The sequence below is a fragment of the Bos taurus genome, chromosome 10, assembly GCF_002263795.3.
Source record: "Bos taurus isolate L1 Dominette 01449 registration number 42190680 breed Hereford chromosome 10, ARS-UCD2.0, whole genome shotgun sequence".
Classification (NCBI taxonomy): Eukaryota; Metazoa; Chordata; class Mammalia; order Artiodactyla; family Bovidae; genus Bos; species Bos taurus.
This window is the reverse complement of record NC_037337.1, coordinates 12,764,731-12,788,081: the sequence shown is the minus strand read 5'-3', so window position 1 is coordinate 12,788,081 and position 23,351 is coordinate 12,764,731. Positions and strand designations below refer to the sequence as shown.

At 45.8% G+C, this 23,351-nt stretch overlaps 1 protein-coding gene across 9 annotated transcripts in view; it reads left to right on the top strand.

Annotated features, from left to right (window-relative positions):
• Positions 1-17,642, top strand: part of MEGF11 (multiple EGF like domains 11) — a 393,564-nt gene extending 375,922 nt beyond the window's left edge. For 2 of the 9 annotated variants that reach the window (XM_024997910.2, XM_024997909.2), the window contains 5 exons: positions 737-855; positions 3,087-3,153; positions 3,808-3,909; positions 6,390-6,446; positions 13,935-17,642. In XM_024997910.2, coding sequence (XP_024853678.1) covers positions 737-855; positions 3,087-3,153; positions 3,808-3,909; positions 6,390-6,446; positions 13,935-14,158 — 569 coding nt within the window. In that variant the 3' untranslated portion in view covers positions 14,159-17,642. Of the gene's footprint in view, positions 1-736; positions 856-3,086; positions 3,154-3,807; positions 3,910-6,389; positions 6,447-6,657; positions 7,563-13,934 lie in introns of those variants that run through there. The other 7 variants (XM_059890764.1, XM_024997911.2, XM_015473054.3 and 4 more) reach the window with 6 other exon arrangements.
• Positions 17,643-23,351: the final 5,709 nt, after the last annotated feature.

Genomic DNA, 23,351 nt, shown 5'->3' with positions numbered 1-23,351 from the left:
GTCGGAGGTGGGCACAGGATGCCAGCTCTCCACAGCTGGCTCCACGGCTCATGGCTGCCTTAGAAAGCCCAGAGATCACGTCAGCCTGCTGACACGCCATTCCTGCTAAGTGCGGCCTACCATTTGCCCAGCTCTGTGCTACGCACGGCACATCCCAGGCCCGGGCACAGACCCTGCCTGAGAGAGCTGCTGGCCTGCGTGCCGCCCTGGGTTTCAGCCAAAGCTGAGATCCTCTGATGAAGTCCCAAAGCTTATGTATTTGGGGATTTTCTTCTCTGACCATAATAAGCAAGATTGGCTGGGTTTTCCCAGACCATCCCACTGGAATTCCCCAGCCCAGTGTGGAGGTCCTGGAATCTGCAGGAGGGCAAGGCCAGGAGTGGGGTTCTCTTTACAGCCTCACTCCTGGGATCTGACCCCAGAGGAGGCAGGGGAGGGTCAGCTCAGCCCTACACAGTGACTCAAGGATACTGAGGCTGTCAAACTAACACTTCTCATGCTGGTACCACCGCCCACACTGGCATGTTGCAAGCAGGGCCAACACAAGCAAAGGGGCAAGTCAGGCTCTACAGGCTGCCAAGGGGAACAGTAGATGCCAGGAAGCTCGGGGGATGGGGGACTTGGCTGCCTGACTTTGCAGAGCGCTCTCAAGGTGGCCACACCAAGCATTAGCTTAGGGGTGTCTCGTGCCAGGGGCAGGGGTATGATGGTATGTGGCACCTTGTTCTCTTCCCAGATTTGTCTCAAAGTAGCAGCCACGCCCAGTGCTTTTCCAATTCGAGCTACCACGCACTGGCGTGCGGGGGGCCTGCCACCAGCCAGGCCAGCACTCTGGACAGGAACAGCCCCACCAAGGTACCGGGCCCCTGACTCTCCCCAGTCCCCATCCACTGTCTTCCCACTGAGCCCTCCCCTCTGCCCGGGGAAGAAACTGCACCACCACTACCCTACCTAGGGTCTGCACGGAACCAACTGCCAATACAATAAACGGAGCCCTGTGAGCCCACGTGTACACTCTATGTAAAGCGTGTAGGAGGAAGCCAGCAGGCTCTATGGAGCCAACACGGGCCATGCAACCAGCACACATCACATGTAACCAACCACAGCACCACTCAGTGAAGCACACACCCCACACCCTGTGTGCCAAGGCATGTGATCATCATGTAATCACACACAGCCTTGTCACACACAACCACGTGACTACTTTTGCCTCATGTTAACACATATAATGAAAACACCCCACCACTCATCACTGCAGTATGTTACCAACACCACGTGTGCCACAAGCGCACAGAGTACTACCAGTACTCAGGTGCCACCTGATATCCTTGTATCTGGACACACTACATGTTATCAGTACACACCCACAACATATGTTGCTATCAGAACCACCACACGGGACACGGAAACATCAGCCACAGCCAGCGTGCCCGCTGACAGAGTCGGGCAGGACTTCAGGGTCAGGTGTGTACCACCCTGGACAGGGCCCTCCCTCACCGCTTCCAACACAGCGCTGGCTGATGGCAAGACGTCCTTTTACGTAAGTCACAGGCCCTCAGGCAGGGACGTCTCAGCACACACATGTGCTAACCCCTGCTCCCAGTATGCCAGGACCTATAATGGGCAGAGAGGTTCAGAAATGAGAAACAGCCCCCAGAGACCACAAGGTCACGCTGCACGCATGCAGACATACACAGCATGGCTCACGGGGAGGTTGGGGGCGGGGGGATTGGTACAGTCCCAGGATTCCTGGCGTCTCGTACCTCTGTACCCACCTCTGGGTCAGAAACATGTACAGGAGCACAGTTTTCATCCTCCAGGCCTTAGAGCTGTAGGGATCATTTCTCCCCCTCTGCCCCACAGAAAACATCCACAGACCACAGATCTGGTAGGAATGCATCCTGAACCCCCGCAGCAACAACAGCACAGACCCCGTACAGCCCCAAGAGCTATTACTGTCAAGCCAGCACCCAAAGGTCACTCTTCAGGGCTCTCAACTTCAGTTCTCCTATGGAATGGGAGTGCTGCATGCAAGGGACCTTGAGGTCCACGTGCAAAGCCTGTGACCATCAGCTCCAACCCAGCTTCACAGCTTTAGGCCTATCTGAGGAGCCAAGGGAAAGGAATCCAGAAGTTTCCCAGTAGGAGGCCCTTGATTAACAAGAGCCACATTATCAAGGCTACAGTAGACGCAAGGCAAAGGATGCCAGGGATGAGAGGCCAAGTCCCTGTGTCCCTGTCATTCCTGGTCTCATTCTAACAGCGAAGTACCAGTCACCCTCTTTCACTAAGTCAGGGGGTAGAGTTACTGCAGTGCAGCCCACTTGGTGATCCTCTGGCTCACTTCACCCTAGGGCCCCAAAGTGGTTCTGTGTAGTCAAGAACCCTCAGCCTAGCAGATGTGTAGCAGGGGCAAGCAGCTGTGATGACGTGGAAAGGACATGGGTCCAGGAGCTGAGACCTGAGGTGTAGACCCAGCTCTTCTGTGTGTGACCATGCATAGGGCCCACGAGCAGGACTCAGGTCCCCATCTGTGAAATGAGAACAACGATCCTTGCCTCCTATGAAGGGCAGGTGTGAGTGCAGGAAGAGGAGTACCATAGGGACACCCTATCCCGACGCCTTCCCCTGCTCACATGAAAGGGAGACGCTCTCAGCTTGGATCAGGCGGCAGAGGGGACGCTGATGCTGGAGGCAGCCTCAGCGCCGCCCCCTCTGCTAGAGGGCCATGCTGCAGCCGAGACACTGCCAACACTGCCTCCCACAGCTCAGCCCCACCCAGCTGACCTGCCTCCCCCGCCAGGGCCAGCTTGGCTCAGGTCAGTTCTCGGCTCCCCTTTGTCCCGGGGCCTGGAAGCCCTACAGCTTCAGCCAGACAGCTTAGATATGCTCGGCTCCCACTGGGCCCAGCCACACCACGGTGGCCTGTCATGGAACACCTACCTCGTCCATCCCCCCAACGACCTGGCACCTAGGTGGGTCAGGGTCATCACAGGGGTGGCACACGAGGGTGGGCAAAAGCAAAGGCTGGGCAGGGGCATCTCAACGGCACTAGATATTAACTCGTTCTCCTGCTTTCCAAACAGCTCAGTAACAAGTCCCTTGACAGAGACACGGCAGGCTGGACCCCCTACAGCTATGTGAACGTGTTAGGTCAGTAGTGGTTTGAGTCTGGTCCCTGGCCTTCAGGCCCCGCCGTCTTCTCCTTCTCCCACATTGACAGGGGCCCTGTCCCAGCTCCAAGGGAGAGTTAGTAGATAAATCTTAAGCATGATTTCCCCCAGGAAAAAGGGGTGTGGGGAGGAAACCCAAGCCCCTACTTCAGTTCTCATAAGCAGATGAGGCCCAGGGCCCCTTTCATTCCTACTAGGGGGTAGGTGAGGGTGGCTGTGACCCAGGACCACAAGGGAGAAAGCTCGGGTCCAGGTGTGGGGATTCAGGTTGGAGGCAAAAGATGCTCTTACCATCTGGGAAAGGGACCCCCTGCCTGAGCCAGGCCCTGCTACCAAGGTGCCCCATTCAAGGACTTCTTCCCTCTGCCCCACTGCCCTGGTGACACCAATTTCTGTGGGGGGTGGGGTGAGGGATGGGGGTGAGAGGCAGCAAGGCCATTTGGCCTCAGCTCTAGCAAACCCCCCTGGCCCCACTGGCTCTAGGCTCCCTCGGATGCTTCACAGAAGCCTTAATTCCCTTCAACCTGCTGCACCCTGCCTCTTGTCCCCCCTCCCACCCCTGTGTTACGCACCCCTCCCCTGCCATACCAGGGCCCTGGGAATAATGGCTGCTCCCTGTCATTCCTCTCACTAGACTCCCATTTCCAGATCAGTGCCCTGGAGGCCAGGTACCCGCCCGAAGACTTCTACATTGAACTTAGACACCTCAGCCGCCCCGCTGAGCTACACTCGCCAGGTTAGACTCCCAGCCCTATACCCTCTATCCCCTGGACCCCTGAGGCCATCCTATAAGACCAGACCCACACCTACCCCAAATCCCCTTCCTATCCTTTCACCCACCCCATGGACCCAGAACTCTCCCTGTTGAGCCCCTTCCCTCCGACAAGCCTAGTTCCCCATGGGAAGAAGGAAACCCGTCTGCATTCCTCAGTCATTCCTGCTATCATGCTCAGTGGATACGTACAAACTGCAACTGGTTTTACGTGGAGGGAACAAAGCGTAACCACACTCCTTGCAGACCACGGAATACAACCCAAAACCACTGAGAAATGACTTGGGGATGGCTACATCTTTGGGCCCATGGGTGTGGATGACAGACAGTAGACTGGCCAAAAAGCCCAAAGTCCCCCAGAGGGAGAGCCCAGACCAAGCACTCCTAGGTCAAAGGGCAGGTGGTCCAGTAGGGATCTAGATCTAGAGAGGTTGAGGCCGGACGTGTCAACCAACATCCTCTGGGCCCATATATTTAGGCTCAAACCTGATAGCTTGGGAAAGATGCAAAAAGGAGACTGAAAGTCAGTCCCTACTGTGGGAGGAGGTGGGGTAGGAGTTACAGAAGTAGGTCCAATGAACAAATAGAGAATGTGGGCCCCCAACAAAGTGCCCCTGCCCCTGAGGGCACCCTGAACACCCGTGGGGCCTAAATTCAGGCTCTAGCTGGTTTCTAGAGCTCAACTGAAATGCAGCTCTAGCAACCCCTGCAGGTCTCTGGGTCCAGGGACAGTAAAAAGAGCAAAGGTCTGAACTCATCAGTTCAGACTGAACTCAGTTACTGAACTCATCAGTAAGTAGTTATGGGCTTCAGAAACCCTGGGCTTATACCCAGGAGGCTGTGCTCCCGGCTGTCAGCTCCTGGAGCAGTGCTCAGGACATTCAATAATCCCACAGAATACAATCCCCACCCCCAGCCCCTGCAACATACACACACACAATCACCACCCTGCACCCCTTTCCACTTGGAAGCATCCTCTGGGCTCAGCCCATCTCTCTCTCTCAATCACTACAGCCAAAGCCACCACACGTCATTTTCTGGCTTATACTGAGGTAGGCTGGTAAACAACGGGAGGGTGTACTTCAGGACATCTGGGTTCTACGTGGAGCTCAACTTCTCACTTGGTGTGGTCTCAGCCAAGTCACTGCCTTTCTTTGAGTCTGTATTCTGTTCTATAAAAAGGGGGTTAACTTTTTAATAGCCTAGCCTCCATCCCTCAGGGAGGGCAAAGGAAGCCCTGGTCCCAGGATAAAGATGCCAGGGGTTCAGATTGTCGCAGTCCTATTTCTGAAGGGCACAGGTACCTATAGGTCCTTTAGAAGAATAGCGAACTTGAGAAAACTTGGACCTGCTCTGCTCTCAGTACCGTGTGGAAGGCAGGGAGATAGGAGTAGGCTTCTGCAAATTCCACCAGGGAACTCTATATGGAGGCGGCATGAGGAGGTATCGGAACAGCCATGTGTTGGTCTTTGGTGTCAGACACTGGAGAGAGTTGAGTGGAGTCTAACTGTATTTTAGTAAGCACTTGCTCCCTTGTCTAATACTGCAGCCTCAGTTAAAAGCTGGGGGGGAAAAATGGCTTTGACTGTGAGCTCAAGTCATTACTGTCCAAATTCAAAGTATCATATAGTTTCTTTTCTGGGATCACCAGCAGCGAAGAACCTGAGCTTGGTCCCTGAAGTTTCACGTCCTTCCTACCTCTGGCTGGTGCTGAGGACCATGCATTGTGGGAGCCTAGGATAAACTGTAGTAGCCAAAAGGGAAAAAAGAAATGCTTGGGATTGAAAAACACTGGAAATGTTGTTCAAAGACAACTCTCAATTATGTGCAAATAGTCCACCCAAAAAAGTGGGGACAGGCGACTAAAAGAGCTGACTGGCTGGGAGTGACTGTATAACCTGTAGAGAGGACTAACCAACCTCAGCTGCCTGTCCACCTCCCTCTGGCTCCCCTCAATCGAGCATCAGACCCACAAGGGGAGCGACAGGCAAGACTAGAGCTATGAGGTGAGAAAGTCTTCACCCTCATTCCAAAATCCAACAGAAATGGGATTTGGAATGTCATACACCCTTCCCCCAAGCTGAGAACTGGTCCTGACTCATTCCCTATCCTACACTCTTGGAACCTGGAACTTCACTTGGTGACTGTAGGTGGCATCAGAACTGCCTGTGATCGCCTCCAGAAGACATTCCCCTCAAAGAGATTACAGAGCAGTAGTGCTAAATATGCAGGGGGTGACAGAGCTCACCACTTACACATAGGAGCTTTTTAAAGAACTCTCGTATGGTCAAGATGATTTAGAGGAGATTAAACCCCGAGTAATTTTCTAGCACTAAAGAACTATTTTCTGGGTAGGAGAGAACAGGAAAAAAAAAGAATACATGTAGTCTAAGTAAACCTCATTCACCTCTCTATTTTTCTTTCCTTTTTCTATTTTTATGCAGGTGCTTGTGGAACGGACAGACGTCAGAACACATACGTTATGGACAAAGGCTTCAAAGGTAGAGTATCTAATCATGATGTACCATTAGGAAGGCTAAGAAAGATAAAGAATGCAAATCTGAAATCGCCAGGGTTTCTACCAGAGACAAAACTATGCATTTCTTCCCCTCATTCCCCCAAAAAAGTTAAAGACCACAAACCTGGGACGGCTGGGTAGCTCTGCCCAGGAGGAGCAATCATAATAATAATGATTTCATCTTTTGATTTCAGTTGAACCTGCTTAGGAAATGCTTGTGGGATTTTTTATAGATGCCAACTAAATGTCTTCGGAAATGCAGAACGTCATTATCCTACCAATTAGTATGAGTTCAATTGATTATGAAATCTGAAATAAAGTCTATCTACTTGCCCCAGAGGCCTCCTGTCATTGCGCTGGCGAGGAATGCCACCCTGCACCTGCTGGCTTTCTGGGGTGCAAGGAATGAAAATGACACCTAGAGTTACTATTGTACGATGCCCCACCTTTACAAGGTCTCTGTCCCATAGAGCAGGGAAGCTAGGACTAATCCCCAGCACGCGAGAACTGCAAGTCAGATCATCCCTCTAAGAAGTATACAGGTGAAGCCACAGATGAAAGGTCAGGTCCTTTCCCAGGCTTGGGGCCTAGGTTTAAAATGAAAGAATGTATGAAATAGGCGGCTTTGAAATTATGTCACTTATTAACTATGACAAACCTCTCCAAGGCCCAGTTTCCTCAATTACAACGTTGAGATAAGTATGCTTGTCCTACGGTCTAACAAGGTTACCCTGATTATGCAATAAAAATCACAAATTGGAAGAGTTTTTGCATATTGTACAGGATTATACTGATGTAACAGAGTTGTCCCTTTGTCTCTGAAATCTATTCAAGAATCTCAGCCAGGGACTTCCCTGGTGATCCAGTGCCTAAGACTATGCTCCCAATGCAGGGGGCCTGGGTTCTATCCCTGGTAGGGGAAGCAGACCCCACTTGCCACAACTAAGACCTTGCATAGCCAAATTGAATTTAAAAAAAAGCAACTCAGCCAAACTGAAGGTGATAAGACTTACAGCAATGATCCCAGTGGATATCCTAAATCTACCTGTGTACCAGAATCACCTGGAAAGCTTGTTAAAAATATAGATGCCCACACCCTGCGTCCCCAAGATTCTGATGCAATAGATCAAGAGTGCTGAGTGCCTCAGGGTATCCTTACGTAGCAGATCACCGAACACTTAGAAACCACTGGTCTAGACTGACTCAGATTTCTCATCAGATTTAGCCTAAGACATACCTAAGACACAACTATTTCCTAACCAAGGAGAGCTGGTCATATACAGCCCTTTGTGGGGTGGTTACTAGAAGTAGGGTGTGCTAGGGGCGGGTGGCGGTGAGCACTGTGTTCTGAACAACAGAGCAGGAAGAACAAGTCTCCACCAGAACATGTATGTGCCCTGCCCAAGAGAACTATCTGAGGACAGGAGGCCACCCATAGGCTCCTGGTCAGCCAAAGAACCCTACCCCCTTGGGAGCATCATTCTGGCTTTTTTTTTTTTTTGACTTAAACCACCCGAATGAAAGCGAGCACCATCACAGTAGATGAAGCTAAACAAAAGAAAAGACAACTATACTGTTTCATCACCGTGATCTTGGACCTCAGTTTCTTCAAGAGGCATGGGGACTGGACAAACCTCTCTACGGGCCCTTGACAGCTCTGAGAATACCCATGACTCAAGCCTGAACGAACCCAGACAGGCCCAGACAGCGCAGCACATGAGCACACACTTCCCAACGCACTGTGTGTCCTGCACACTGTGGTAAGGGCTGTCCCTCACAGCCACGAACGCGAAATGCAGTTAAGGACAGCAGTGTCCCAGCCTTGGCGCCATGCACTCCTGTTTTGTGGGATCATCCGAGTCTGAGTGCAGGGGAGGCCGAGCAGGCTAGCGGCCAGGTTTTGTTTCACCACCCTATAAATCTGATCCTCTAAATTGGAGAGAAAAGAGGACTATATAGGCAAATGTACCAAAAGGTATTAGGGATCCACACACCAGAAACCACAAGAAAACAAAATCACAGGTCAGAGCTTTACGCGTATCAAGGACATGGAATAAACCCCACCAACTCGATGTCCCCCAAAAAACATTCAATAAACAAGTTATGTACCAGGAGTGCAATTGTTACCTAAAACTACTGGGCCAGACCAAATCAGTGGTTATCGGGGTTAAGAGTATTAGTGTTCTCTGAACTCAGTGGGAAAGAGACCTGATCTGGGAGTTAAAAGATTTGGGTTCTGTGGGGGGAATTCCCTGACAGTCCAGTGGTTAGGACTTGGCGCTTTCACTGCCAGAGGCCACGCTCAATCCCTAGTTGAGGAATGAAGATTCTGCAAGCCCCAGAACTCAGACAAAAAATTAAAAGAAAAAGAAAAGAAAGAATTCTACTCTTGGTTCTTGCTGTGTAGCACCGATTAGATCACGGTGCTGTTTTCTGGGTCTTGGTTTCTTCCTCTATTAGGACAGGGTCTCTAAAGCCCTTTCCAGCTCTGACATGCTAAATCTTAACGTAATTCAGTCAATGCTCCCTCTCTCCCGCTACTTCCTGAAGACCTCCCCTCACTGTCACCCAGGAGGTTGCATGAGACCACTCATACTGCTAACCCCATTTTCTCTCTAAACACCTTTCCATCTCTCCTTCCTCTTCCTGACCCTCAGCACAATTATTCCCCAACAAACTGCTTCATGACAACACTTTTCTGTCATGCATTTCAAAGTGCTACAGAAGAAATCCTCCCCACCGGTCTCCATCACCCTTCTCCTGAAATCCTGGGTCCTGCTGCTGCTGCCGCTTTCCCCACCTGTATGCCCTTGCTAATGCAACCTCCAGGTGTCTCCTTGCAGTAACCGTGGCTTCCAAGCTCGTCAGGAGCCCACTGACATCCTGAAAATTGTTTTCAGCCAGTTTTTTCCCCTCCCTCTAGTTCTCCTTCTGGCCCTGAGATCTCCCCAACTCCTCTCCCCAGTCCTTCTCTCTCAATCAAGAGAAAGGTGAGAAGTCAGGGCCCAGGAAGAGAAAAGGCAGTGCAGCCTCCTAATATGAGTAGGCTGAGAAGAAGAGAGATGGGTATTTGGTGCCTGGGTTTTCAGCAACAGTGAAATATTGGCCTTAACTAGATGATAATGTGAACCTAAAGGCTGGGGTTGGGTTTCCCTGTTGAATCAATGTTAAAGAATCTGCTCGCCAAACCAGGAGACCAGGTTGGATCCCTGGATCAAGAAATCCCCTGGAGAAAGAAATGGCAACCCACTCCCGTGTTTTTGCCTGGGAAATTCCATGTGGGCTATAGTCCATGGCGTTGCAAAGAGTCGGACACAACTTAGTGACTGAACAACAAAGGCTAGTGTTAAGTTCAAATCCTACTCACAAGGTGGCCTTGGAAAGTCATTTCCCCTCTCTCGATTTGCTGCTTCCATTATAAGATGAAGATGTTTCAACCAGCTCATTTCAGAGACCCCTTCTGCCTCTGATATGTGGCTGTACGTGATTTGGGAGAGGTAGGAACTATGTGAGTAGCAGTGCCAGGGCATTACAGGGCTACATCTGCAGGCTTGATGCTAATTACAGGCCTTGAAGAGCTTGGGTAGCCTTGCTTGAAGCTTCCCTTTTCTTTGCAACACGCCCAAAGTGCAGACACTGGCACAGAAGTGGGGCTATAAAAAGATGAGGAAGTGTCCTATAGCAGCTGGTTATTCTTCCCCTTGCCCCGCCCTCCCTCAGGGCAGGCAGGTAGATGACTCATCTGGAGAGAGGAAGAGCTTCCTGAAGTATAGTTTTCCAGCTGGCCTTGCCCTTCCCCTCCTTCCAGTCCTCAGAAGTAGAATCCAGATTATTCTATATTTCAACACCCTCCCAACACCACCTCAAAACACACACGCGCATGCGCACACACTCTTCTCCATCATTCTGTCTTTACCTCTGGCCCCTTTACGGATGATACAGCTGCTCCCTGAAGCTAGCCCCTATTCCCACAAAACCCAGCTTCTCTTTTATCCAGTTAGGTGCATCCCCTGCTACAGAGCAAACTCTTTATTTCCCCAAACTTGAAAGCAGCCAACTTTTCTAGTGGATACAAGAGAAGCACTACTGGTTGGCTGAATCTCTGTTAGGCAAGGAGCTAGAGTGTCAAGGCTTTCCCAATGCTATAAGAATTGGTCATGGGATGTCCACAAAAAGCCTACAGCTTGGGTTTCTCAGCAGAACTGGGCCCCATAGATAAAACACCTTCCTTGTTGAGGGTGAACTGTATCTTTAGATACAGTTTGCAGTTAGGATATAAGAGAGGAGGTGGTTGTAGCTAAGTCAGGTCCAACTCTTCTGTGACCCCCTGGACTGCAGCCCACCAGGCTCCTCTGTCCTTGGAATTCTCAGAGCAAGAATACTGGAGTGAGCAGGCATTCCCTTCTCCAGGGGATCCTCTTGACCCAGGAAGTGAGCCCCAGTCTCCCAAATTGCAGGAAGATTCTTTACCATCTGAGCCACCAGAGAAGCCCATAGACAGGGTAACAAAATGTGAGGGGAAAACATCTTGATTGGGTATCAGAGAAGGTAGGGGTTGTCCTAACTTACTAACATTAGGCAAACTTCATGAGCTTTAGTTTCCTCATTTCTAAAGTAGTAATACTAGTCCTTACTGCCTGGGCCCCCTGCACAGATGTAACAAGAATCAAATGATCTAACTGGAGTGAGCGGAGCCCAGCAATGTGTGCTATAAAGCGAGCTATCATTAATCATCCAATTTTAGAAAATATGTAACTGAGTCAGGTGCCAATCAAAGCAAAAGGATGTTCCTGCATGGGGAGGAGGGGCGAGATGTAGGACTTCCCACTCAGGCAGCAGCCCTTCTTGAAGCAACACTGGAAGGCCTCAGCTTCCATGTGAGCAGCTGAGTCATAAAGCCTTACTACTTGGCTGGGAACCTCAAGTGGGAACAGCTCGCCAGCTGGGGTTCTTGGACTAAATTAACCCCAATCCACTTATACTAAGGAACAAAGTATTCACTAGAAGCAATTTAATGTGGCTCAGGTAGGTCATGACCAAGGACCCACAGCCACCTTCCCCCCATGAGCACCTCGCCAGCAGTTAGGCCAATCCAGGCTCCCTTCAGTCTCTGCTAGGGCTGGCTGGGACTGCTATCTAGCGAGGACGTTTTCTCGGGACTTCCCTAGTGGTCCAGGGGTTAAGAATCAGCCTGCTAATGCAGGGGCATGAATTGGACCCCTGGTCCAGAAAGATCCCACCTGCCGGGAGCAACTAAGCCTGGGTACCACAACTACTGAGTCTTTGCACTAGAGCCCGGGCGTCACAACTGCTGAAGCCAGCTCGCCTAGAGCCCGTGCTCCACAACAAGAAAAGCCACCACAGTGAGCAGCTGGCGCACCACAACCAAGAGTTGCCTCCACTTGCCACACTAGAGAAAAAGCCTGGGGGTAGCAACGAAGACCAAGGGCAGCCAAAAATAACTTTTAAAAAATATTTTCTTGTCTCTAGGGTTCTAGGCTAGAGAGGACACAAGGCTCACATCTCTCTCTCTCTGCTTGTGGGCTAAGTTGTGACACAACGTGCTCCAAGCCTGGTTCTGGAGCTTACTTTAATACCGACGAGCAGTGTGGGACCCTGGGGAAGTCACTTCCCTATTCAAACCTCAATTTCCTCATAAGCAGTAAAGCGGAAGGGGAAATAATAATTACTGCTGTGCCTACGCTAGAAGGAACTAATAGGTGAATGCAGTTTTGTACAAGATTGAGGAAACGTTAATTGTTAAAACAAACATAAATAACCCTTCACTAACAAAGAAGTGTTAGTCGCATTTGACTCTGTGAACCGATGGACTATAGCCCACCAGGCTCCTCTGTCCATGGGACTCTCCAGGGAAGAATACTGGAGTGGATAGCCATTCTCCTCTCCAGGGGATCTTCCTGACCCAGGGGTCAAACCTAAGTCCCCTGCATTGCAGGCAGATTCTTTACCAGCTAAGCCACCAGGGAATCCCAACAAAAAAAACAAATCCCCTCCAACCAGTTCCCTGTTGTGGGAGCAGACTCCTGCGGCGGCACACATGTCGGCCACTGCAGCCACGTGGAGTGCCCTGCTCTCCCTGGAGGGACCTCCAGTCACCTCCTGAATTACATGACCACTTCCACTTCTTTACATTTTTATTAATTTCACAAGTTGGAGGCAGAAGGCACAGATAAAGAGCGGCCCAAAATGTAATCTATGGTGGTTCTAGGGAAAGAGCATCTGAAAATTTTACCATCTGCTACCACTTATAGAAATTTAGAGCTGAGAAAGAGAGAAATTTCACCATCTGCTACCACTTAAAAGAAATTTAGACTTCTAAGATCACTCTTGACTAAAGTCCCTGCAACTCAGTGCTTATTTCTAGAGCCCCCTGGCTGGCAGAGCCTAGAAGGAGGGCCAGAGCTGCCGGATTAGAGTCTTCTGCTTTTTCTGGGCAAATTCTGCCACATTTGAAACAATCAACAGGAGGCAGTAATTTTCCCCCAAAAGGGAAAACGGCAGAGAGACTGAAGGAAGGGTTCCCCTTTCCTTGTGACTCCCAGTGACAAAGAAAACCTTCTTCCTCCAGGGAGCTACAGTTACCTTGCTTCATATTTGGAAATTAGTTTGCAACCTTTCATACCCTAATATACTCGGAAGTCTTAGGGATGACACACCTGAGAGACGCTAGGAGAAGCAACGTTGAGTTCTCCCGGGATCAGAAAAAGATTCTGCAAAATTAGACTTCAGTGAGCATTCACAAGAACAGGAGTAAGTGACCCCACAAGATATACTGCAGGCTTGCTAGAAAACAGGAACTTTCCAAAGCCTCACTTGAAACCAAGGTACTTTTTAAACCTGTTACACTTCAACCTGCCCTGCCTCTCATCATGAGCTTCGCGAGAGCACGGGTACTACCCGTGGGCTGGCTAAAGGTTGCCAAACTGCTGACACCTGTGCCGAATCACACACCTACTGCCGAACCTAAGCTTGGTCGTCAAAAAGAATTCAGAAAAATGATGTCACAGAAAACACACAAGCCGAGGAGTCCCGAGGCCTGGATTCAAGTACTGGCACTGCCATGCATGTGCCATGTGACCTCAGCCAAGTCACTTCAGCTCCCTGGGCCACCATCCTCTAAAAGGCAAACAGTCAACTATCCTGGCAGGATTTTGTAAAAATTAAACAACAGATGTGAAAGCACATTATGAACATCTTGAATTAATCCCTTTCTGATGCTCTGCCTGACTACTAAAACAAAAAAGTTCTTATCCCCCCCAAAACATGTTTCTTTAAAAAAAAAGAACTCTGCTTACCTCAGAAAGCATTTCTCAACGTAGTTAGTAAATGAATCTTAGACTGTCATAGGCATTTACAACTTCACAAGTCTGACAGCACATAAACTGTACTCTGCTTTTGGTATTTAAGCGTATGTCCTTGTTTGTCCTAAGAAATTTCTCTTGCCTTGCAGATTACATGAAAGAATCCGTGTGCAGTTCTAGCACTTGTTCCTTGAATAGCAGTGAAAACCCTTATGCCACAATTAAGGACCCACCCATCCTCACCTGCAAGCTTCCAGAAAGCAGCTATGAAGAAATGAAGTCGCCTGTGCACAGGGGGTCTCCGTACACAGATGTGCCATCCTTGTCGACATCTAATAAAAATATATATGAAGTTGGTAGGTGTCTCAAATAAGTAACTTAGTGACAGCAGGGCACTAGTGCAGCATCCGAAGTAAAATCAGCCCTCTCCAGTCCCCGTTTTGAAAACATCCCCTTCTTTTGTTGTTTTTTTAAGGAATTCAAAGTGAGCTGTCTTTCACAGGACCTCTATCCACTCTCATACAAGAAATCAAATTCTTGTGCCAACTCTGCTTTTTAAAAAACACTAAGTATGAAGCAGAAATACTGACTGGGGGTGGGGAGCTGGAGAGCCGATATACATACATACACACACACACACACACACTCCTCAACTGACTGTTGACACAAATTCCTGTTTAAAACAGAAAACAATCAGAACAGACAGTTTGCAAGTTTTGAAATTATCTTGTTCTACTTTCTCCCAGTTGAACCCATGTCCCTGGGTTCACTGATAAGACTCCTACCGCTAGGATCTTCTTAGGTCCCTTGGTTTTGACCAGAGCTTGGGATTCTGACAACACACTCACTTAGATTTTCAATGTCTTTAACAAGCCTCAGTCCTAACCCTCATACACTTATCCTGAGTCCTTGGTTTCTCTCCCCACCAAGTTAAATAGAATTCTTTTCCCCCGCCCAACGAGGCAACTAAAGCTAATCTGTTCTCTGAACTCATTTTTCACTATATTCCTTAGAGCCCACAGTCAGTGTGGTCCAAGAAGGCCGCGGTTGTAACTCCAGCTATATCCAGAATCCATACGACCTACCTAGGAACAGCCATATTCCTGGTCATTATGACCTCCTCCCAGTAAGACAGAGCCCTGCCAGTGGGCCATCCCAGGACAAGCAGTCTTAAGAGGGATAAGCCTCTCTCTTGCAATGTGCTCTGCTGAATATTCTCTGACTCTCTGAAAGAAGACAATCCCTTGACTTGAAATAATGGTACAGACTGACTCCAGCTGCGTATTAGTTATAACACCTGGAACTAAAGAAGAGCTTCCAAGGGACTGGATTAATTGTTCAAAAAGTCTGTTCTCAAAACCAAAATTTCCCACCCACTCACCTCCAACCCCAAATGCTCTGGATGACATGATCTTTTAAAACATTTAAGATACAGCTACTCATCAACATCAGCTAAATATATATATATATATTTATCTATCTATATATATATATATAATCTGAAACATGATGCTTAGAAAGCATGTAGAATAGGTTTTACCAACTTTCCTAAGAGGAAAGGGAACTGGGGAGGTGAGGGGATTACTTGGAGGCACCTGAAATGTATATGTATCTTTAGTTCCTGTTACCCTCAATTATCTGCTTTATTGCCGAAGATAATTAATACATAGACACAAACTGTGTTAACATCAATCCTAAAGCACCTGTACATGTATGTCAGGTCAAACAAATTATAACAGCCAAGCTTACAGAGTTTAATATATAGTCTAATGCTGACAACTTCAATTTTTTTTTTTTAATAAAACTTTAAGAAATACAAATTAACTCTCCCTCTTCTGCCCCTGGTAGGAGTAGAAGAAAAAAGTTTCCAGAGCACAGCAGCCTCTTTCAGTCAAACAATGATTTCTAAGCCAGCTTTACCAAATCTTGCCAATTCAAAGTTCAAGAACACTGCAGGCCGATCCCGGCCTTGTTGTATCTCCTTAGCCATCCAATTCCTGAGTCATTTCATATGAAATAAAACTCTGAGATGATGCCTTTCAGCAAGCAGTCATAGACTGGTAAGAATTAAATATCCCTACAAATGATTATTTGGCCTCCCGAATTTATTTTGGTTGGCATTCCTTGACTCAGAAAAGTACATGCTTTCAAGCATTTCTTCATAAATCTTGAGCTTGATGTAGTATGGAACCTAAAACTGTAGAAGAGATTAGACTCCCACTTTCAGGAAGTAGAAATCCACTTCCTAAAAGTGGATATGGGAAGTTTAAGTTGTTAAAGTGCATTATGCTTTTTGATGGAACTAAATGAAATGATTAAAGAATGGACTGTAACAAATTGCTGTGACATGATGTAAAAACTTAAGTATATGAACTACTTCCACCTTCCAAGCACCATCTACTGAGATGGCCAAAAATGTATTACAAGAGCTTAATGCCCCCGATTCCAGTATTTGGTGTATCTATATGTTCTACTTTAATGAATATAAACTAGAGCTCAGATGGGTCAAAAAGCCACCACTCCCAAACCCTAAGGAGAACCTCCTCACAAGAATTGAACACCCAAAGGGCAAACTGAGAAAACCAACGGACACCCCGATACCACTCCATTCCCTGATTAACAGTCCAGGCCATAAAAAATACTTCCAAACAGGTATACAGAAGAGGAACCAAGTGACTGTAAATGACTGCAAAGCTGGAACAGCTGCTACAGGAAATGTGGGAGTTCTGCAGCCCTTGACACACACTGGAAGTCTGCCATGGAACCCATTAGTTTGGGCAATAACCAGCAAAAGCAAGAAAATAAATGAGTAAATCCTCCCTCCCCCACTTCACTCAAGGCGTAAACAGATTTTACTGTTAGGGGAAATATAACACTTACTTGAATGCTGCATGTGTGCATGGGAGCAAGTGATCAGCAACAGCAGATTTACTTTCCAAAAAGCCTTATTAAAATATAAATACTAGAAAATTACTTTGTAGGCCCAAGGAAATGTTTCTCATACATATGTAGAAATATAGATAAGAGACTTACCTCAGTATTTCAGGGCAACAAGTGCTCAAGTATCTTGTCAAGTAAGGATCTACAAGCATGGTGAAGTCAGATCAACAAAGAGGAACTTGGTCTCAATCCCAGTTTTACCTTCTTCCCTCACCCTGCGTGTACAGTAACTACTGCCTGGCAAACAGCAAACAAGCAGCATCACTCAAGTTTCAAGTTTCACCTCTTTTTTGCTGAGTATCTTCTGGGCAGAATTCAGCAAGAGGTGACATGGTAAATTGCAAAAGCACTGGGTCAAGATTAGTGTAACTTGCCCTCTCTGGGTTCCTTTTTTCCCCATGTATTTAAAAAAAAAAAAGGGAGAAGCAGAGAAAGGTAAGGGAGCTCTAACAACCCTAGCTCTAGCATTCTATGATTTTCAAAGAAATGTAATACAACTCAAATCAGGCAATACAATGGAGAAGGGAAAGGCAGAGGGTGTGACTAATCTATTGTGACAATAGCAACCTTCACATAACTAAGAGTTATGGATAAAAGACATTTCAATCTGAGAGAGCAACTACTAGGAACTTCTGTCTAGCACTGTCACAAATAGGTTCATGGTCAACCTAAACACGTGCCCTGTACATTAGATTGGCAACTTGGAAAAATCTGTGCAATTACTTTATAGAAATTAAGTTTTGACTCAGTGATGTGCATACAATTCAAATGAATAAGAACAACACAATTATTGTACAATAGCATAATGCAACTATGAAATGGCAATACTTTTTTAAACAATCCAGATTTGTAATATATTTGTTCACTGTGCAAAGGGATCATACCTTGTACAAAATAAAGTGGATTTCTCAAACTAATTTAACAAGAATGCCTACTGTTGTGCTGCACACTGAAAATGTGTCTATAATCTACACCTTAGGTTTAAAGGTACAACTAACCTACATTTTGTGTGGTCACTCTAGAGAGCCAGAAAAGTGAAAATCATCCTGATAAGGGTTTGAAAATAAAAGTGAAACGGTTCTATCAAAGTTATAAGAAGACAGTCTCTCCCTTTAAAGTAATGAATGGGAACAACACATTCATGCCCCAAAACTGTTGAAGAACTGCACACACATGAGTATACTCAAATACAGAACTTCTCTGCTTTCACAAATATGTGGACTCAAAGACAAGTATTACAACTTGTGCTCAGCTCCAGAGGCACAAAGGTACTTCTATGGAAAGGAATAAAGGGAAGTGTAATGGCCACATAATTTGTATAAGTGTAATGAATAGCTGTCTGCCAATAGAAGTTATCACCCACTATAGTACGCTGGGTGCATCTGTTTTAGGATCTTTTAAAACATATGCTTGTGACCTAACTGGTAAAGAAGAAGCAGAATTAATTTTGTAATAAAATACAGATGCTAAAAATAGCTTACTGAATGCATTCAATGGTGTATGTTTAAAATTTCTCCCTTATATTTTCATTTCAAAGTTTTATATGTACTCCTCATACTTAAGTCAAACTAAAGCCTTTCAACTTGTCAGTTCACAAGGCTTAATGTGGTAGTCAAGTCAACTTAATAAAATGCCTATCCAATCCCAAAGAAAGGCAATGCCAAAGAATGCTCAAACTACCACACAATTGCACTCATCTCACACGCTAGTAAAGTAATGCTCAAAGTTATCCAAGCCAGGCTTCAGCAATACTTGAACCATGAAGTTCCAGATGTTCAAGCTTTAGAAAAGGCAGAGCAACCAGAGATCAAATTGCCAACATCCGCTGGATCATCAAAAAAGCAAGAGAGTTCCAGAAAAACATCTACTTCTGCTTTATTGACTATGCCAAAGCCTTTGACTGTGTGGATCACAATAAACTGTGGAAAATTCTTCAAGAGATAGGAATACCAGACCACCTGACCTGTCTCTTGAGAAATTTGTATGCAGGTCAGGAAGCAACAGTTAGAACTGGACATGGAACAACAGACTGGTTCCAAACAGGAAAAGGAGTACGTCAAGGCTGTATATTGTCACCCTGCTTATTTAACGTATATGCAGAGTACATCATGAGAAATGCTGGTCTGGAAGAAGCAGAAGCTGGAATCAAGATTGCTGGGAGAAATATCAATAACTTCAGATATGCAGATGACACCACTCTTATGGCAGAAAGTGAAGAGGAACTAAAAAGCCTCTTGATGAAGGTGAAAGTGGACAGTGAAAAAGTTGGCTTAAAGCTCAACATTCAGAAAACGAAGATCATGGCATCTGGTCCCATCACTTCATGGGAAATAGATGGGGAAACAGTGGAAACAGTGTCAGACTTTATTTTTGGGGGCTCCAAAATCACTGCAGATGGTGACTGCAGCCATGAAATTAAAAGACACTTACTCTTTGGAAGAAAAGTTATGACCAACCTAGATAGCATATTCAAAAGCAGAGATATTACTTTGCCAACAAAGGTTTGTCTAGTCAAGGCTATGGTTTCTCCTGTGGTCATGTATGGATGTGAGAGTTGGACTGTGAAGAAGGCTGAGCGCCGAAGAATTGATGCTTTTGAACTGTGGTGTAGGAGAAGACTCTTGAGAGTCCCTGGGACTGCAAGGAGATCCAACCAGTCCATTCCGAAGGAGATCAGCCCTGGGATTTCTTTGGAAGGACTGATGCTAAAGCTGAAACTCCAGTTCTTTGGCCACCTCATGCGAAGAGTTGACTCATTGGAAAAGACTGTGATGCTGGGAGGGATTGGGGGCAGGAGGAGAAGAGGACGACAGAGGATGAGATGGCTGGATGGCATCACCGACTCGACGGACATGTTTGAGTGAACTCCGGGAGTTGGTGATGGACAGGGAGGCGTGGCGTGCTGTGATTTATAGAGGGGTGGCAAAGAGTCAGATACGACTGAGTGACTGAACTGAACTGAACCAAAAATAACGTATTTTTGCAATTTAGAGATTAAGACTCATTCAGAAAAGATATAACAGACAATCCTCAGAACAGGGAGGCTGGGGCTTTGGCATCTAAGTGAAACATAATACATAATCAATAGTTGTAAGGCTAAAAAAGGTATTTACTAAGAATAATAGTGTTTTAAGTCTATGACTTTAAGACTCAGAATACCACCGAATACCATAAATGATAGCAATAAATGATAAAGGCAGCAGGTTGTGTACTTAATCACTACAAGCTGTGCATTCAATACAGAAGATTCTAGAATGATGCTACTAGCCACTCATGAAGCCAGAGGAGAGACAGAAGAGGCCCAATTCATCTGTATATGGCAACAGAAGATGGAAAATCTCAGAACGGGTGGATGATAGATACATAAAGGATTCATCATACTATTATTTATACTTGCATATAATAATTATTAGGGCTTCCCAGGTGGCTCAGTGGTATAGAATCCTCCCGCCAATACAGGGAATGCGGGTACAATCCCTGGATTGGGAAGATCCCCTGGTGAAGGAAATGGCAACCCACTTCAGTGTTCTTGCCTGGGAAATCCCTTGGACAGAGGAGCCTGGTGGGCTACCATCCATGGGAGCACAAAGAATCAGACTGAGCACAATGTAACAATTACTATATATTATTTATGTGGTAATTTTATATAAAATTTTTTAAAGATGCTTAATCTAAATGGTAATTCTCAGACTACAGCTCCCAAGCTAAACTAGAATGAACCCTAGGATTTGGCCCTTCACTCTTTCCCATGCTCCTTCTTTATTGTTTCAACACAGGGTTGTAGGAGAGATAAACATTAGGAGTATCAGTATGAACAAAGCACCTTCCCTACTTTTGTGGATCTTACAATATAGCAGGGATAAATAGAGGGCCATGATGATTCAGTAGGGTGGTGACTATGTATTTCCTTCCTTCTAGCTTTCCTCCAAGGGCGCTGTTTAGCCTAGTAGATAGCCCTGCAGAGCCTTGGGAATGAGTGCTGAAAGCAGTAATCTTGCTCATTTGGATGGGGATAACATGGTCTGAGATTTTGTGGTCTGAGGCAAAGTTAAGTTACATTGACTCAAACACAGGAAAGGAATCCTGTTGGGTATTTTCACCACCATCACTGGTACTAATAATAGAGTAGTTAACAGCCAATACACATGACATCTGTGCCAGGACCTATCAATTCTATGCTCAATTATGTTAAATAATTCAATTCCAATGTGGAGACTACTAATAATTACATTACTTAACTAATAGCCAAATAATGCCATTTATATCATGTGTGTGAATACACAAACCTATACACTTGGATTTAATCATTGCTTCTATTGGATTCAGTCCAGGAACTCATCTACCTTACTAGATTCTTCTTAGAGATAATAATAATTAAAAAAATTAAACACAAAAGTTTTTAAAGGTTCTCTCTCCCAAACACAAATATATTTCAAAGTATATATTAAAAGCCAGCGGAATTTTAACAGTAAAAGCCCAAAAAACAAGCAATTCTCAGTTCACAGTTGACAAAGCAGCCCCTCAAGTGTTTCTCTCCCCATAATACATATGGTACTTTGATGCATATTGTTGAAACAGTCATTCTGCAAATGTTCTGAAAGCTTTCGTCTTATTTAATGGCATTAACATGGAAATAAAGATAGGATTTTAATCAAGTTATTGTAAGACCAGAAACATCTTGCAAAGTGTACACCTGACTTTAACTTAGCTATTAAATTTTAGTTAGAATGTATAGTAATTTGGCTCTAGTACCTGAAAAACGGGTACATTCATAGGATTACTGAATTAAAGCTAGGATACACCTCCAAAAGGATCTAATCCAGTCCCCTGGAGAAAGTGAGGCTCAGAGACACATGACTAGAAGACCTGTGGCTAATATCCAAGCTTTGTCACCCACTCTATTATACCTACCATGTTCAACCTTTTACCTCAGATTTAACATACTTTCTAATTTTATGCCTAGTATCAACTTCCTTTCAAATATTCTTTCTCTATCCAATTCGGTTTTTAGGAAAATGGATACTTCAATAAAAATTCTCTCTCAGTCTAATCCTGATGGTCTCCTTTACTTAAATGGTAGTCAAGACTGTGGTTTTTCCAGTAGTCATGTATGGATGTGAGAGTTGGACTATAAAGAAAGCTGAGTGCCGAAGAATTGATGCTTTTGAACTGTGGTGTTGGGGAAGACTCTTGAGAGTCCCTTGGACTGCAAGGAGATCCAACCAGTCCATCCTAAAGGAGATCAGTCCTAGGTGTTCACTGGAAGGACTGATGCTGAGGCTGAGACTCCAATACTTTGGCCACCTCATGCGAAGAGCTGACTCATTTGAAAAGACACTGATGCTGGGAAAGATTGAGGGCAGGAGGGGAAGGGGACGAGAGAGGATGAGATGGTTAGGTGGCATCACCGACTCAATGGACATAGGTTTGGGTGGATTCCAGGAGGTGGTGATGGACAGGGAGGCCTGGTGTGCTGTGGCTCATGGGTTCACAAAGAGTTGGACACGACTGTGTGACTGAACTGAACTGAACTGAATGACATTAGCATTTTGTATTAGTTCATTGTTACCATCAGCCTCCTACAATTTAAGACATTAGAATGACAACTCCAGTTAATTTGGCATATTGTACAGATGAGAGGAAAAGCTGACCTGCCAAATCCCAGGAAGGAAGGCAGCTCCCGCACTGACCCAAACAGGAGAAGAGAAAGCAGGTTTGGGGCACTAGTTGGACTATGCTAACCCACTAAATGTAACGGTGAAAGAGGGTCCTTGCACAGGTTTTGTTCATCTTTTTTTCCACACAGGGAATAGATATCCTTATGCACAGTCCTCATGCAAAATTCGTATTTTGAATTTTTTTCTCAGGCTTATGATGTTTGTGAGACATCAAATATACAGTCTTCATTTTTTTCCTTAAAAAAAAAACCAAAACTCCAGAAATTGAAATTTAACAGGTTGAAATTAAGTTCTAAATTATCCACCTAACCTTTGAATCATTCTGCTCCGATGTTGGCCAAAACTATCTGAATAATAGAGCTTTTCTTTTTCTAGATAGAAGAGATGATCACAATAGCTCAAACCACTGAGAGCATTTGCATTCTGTTAAGTACAAATCACTGACAAATATTAGGATGTCTATTTCCCCAATGACGAAATAAACATGACTAGCTTTAATGGGCAATCCCAACTCTTTAAGATTCTTGTCTACCTGCAGAACCCTTTGGCCTAAGTCACCAACTGGCACCCCTTCTGAGAATTAGAATTTAGTCTTCTCAATGTAACGGCTAAAGAAATTCACCCATACTGAATAATTACTACTACTGGACAGAAATCATAAGTAGCATTTTCAGAATGACGACATACAAGTTTAAATAAAGTCAAGATGGCTAAGTGACTTTTCAGGACAATAAAACAGGTTTTTAGAAATTCAAAGTTAAGTAAATGAAAAGCTAGGTCCAAAAGCAAAATACTTCTCAACTGCCTTGAGCCCTAAATTGTCATAATATTTAAAAACTTAATGTTTCTTGAGACAGTCCGTCTCCTGAGATACTGTTTAGAATGAAGATACTTGTTGAAATGCCATAAAATTCATTTTCTAATACTGCTTAAGGTTTCCTGGAATTC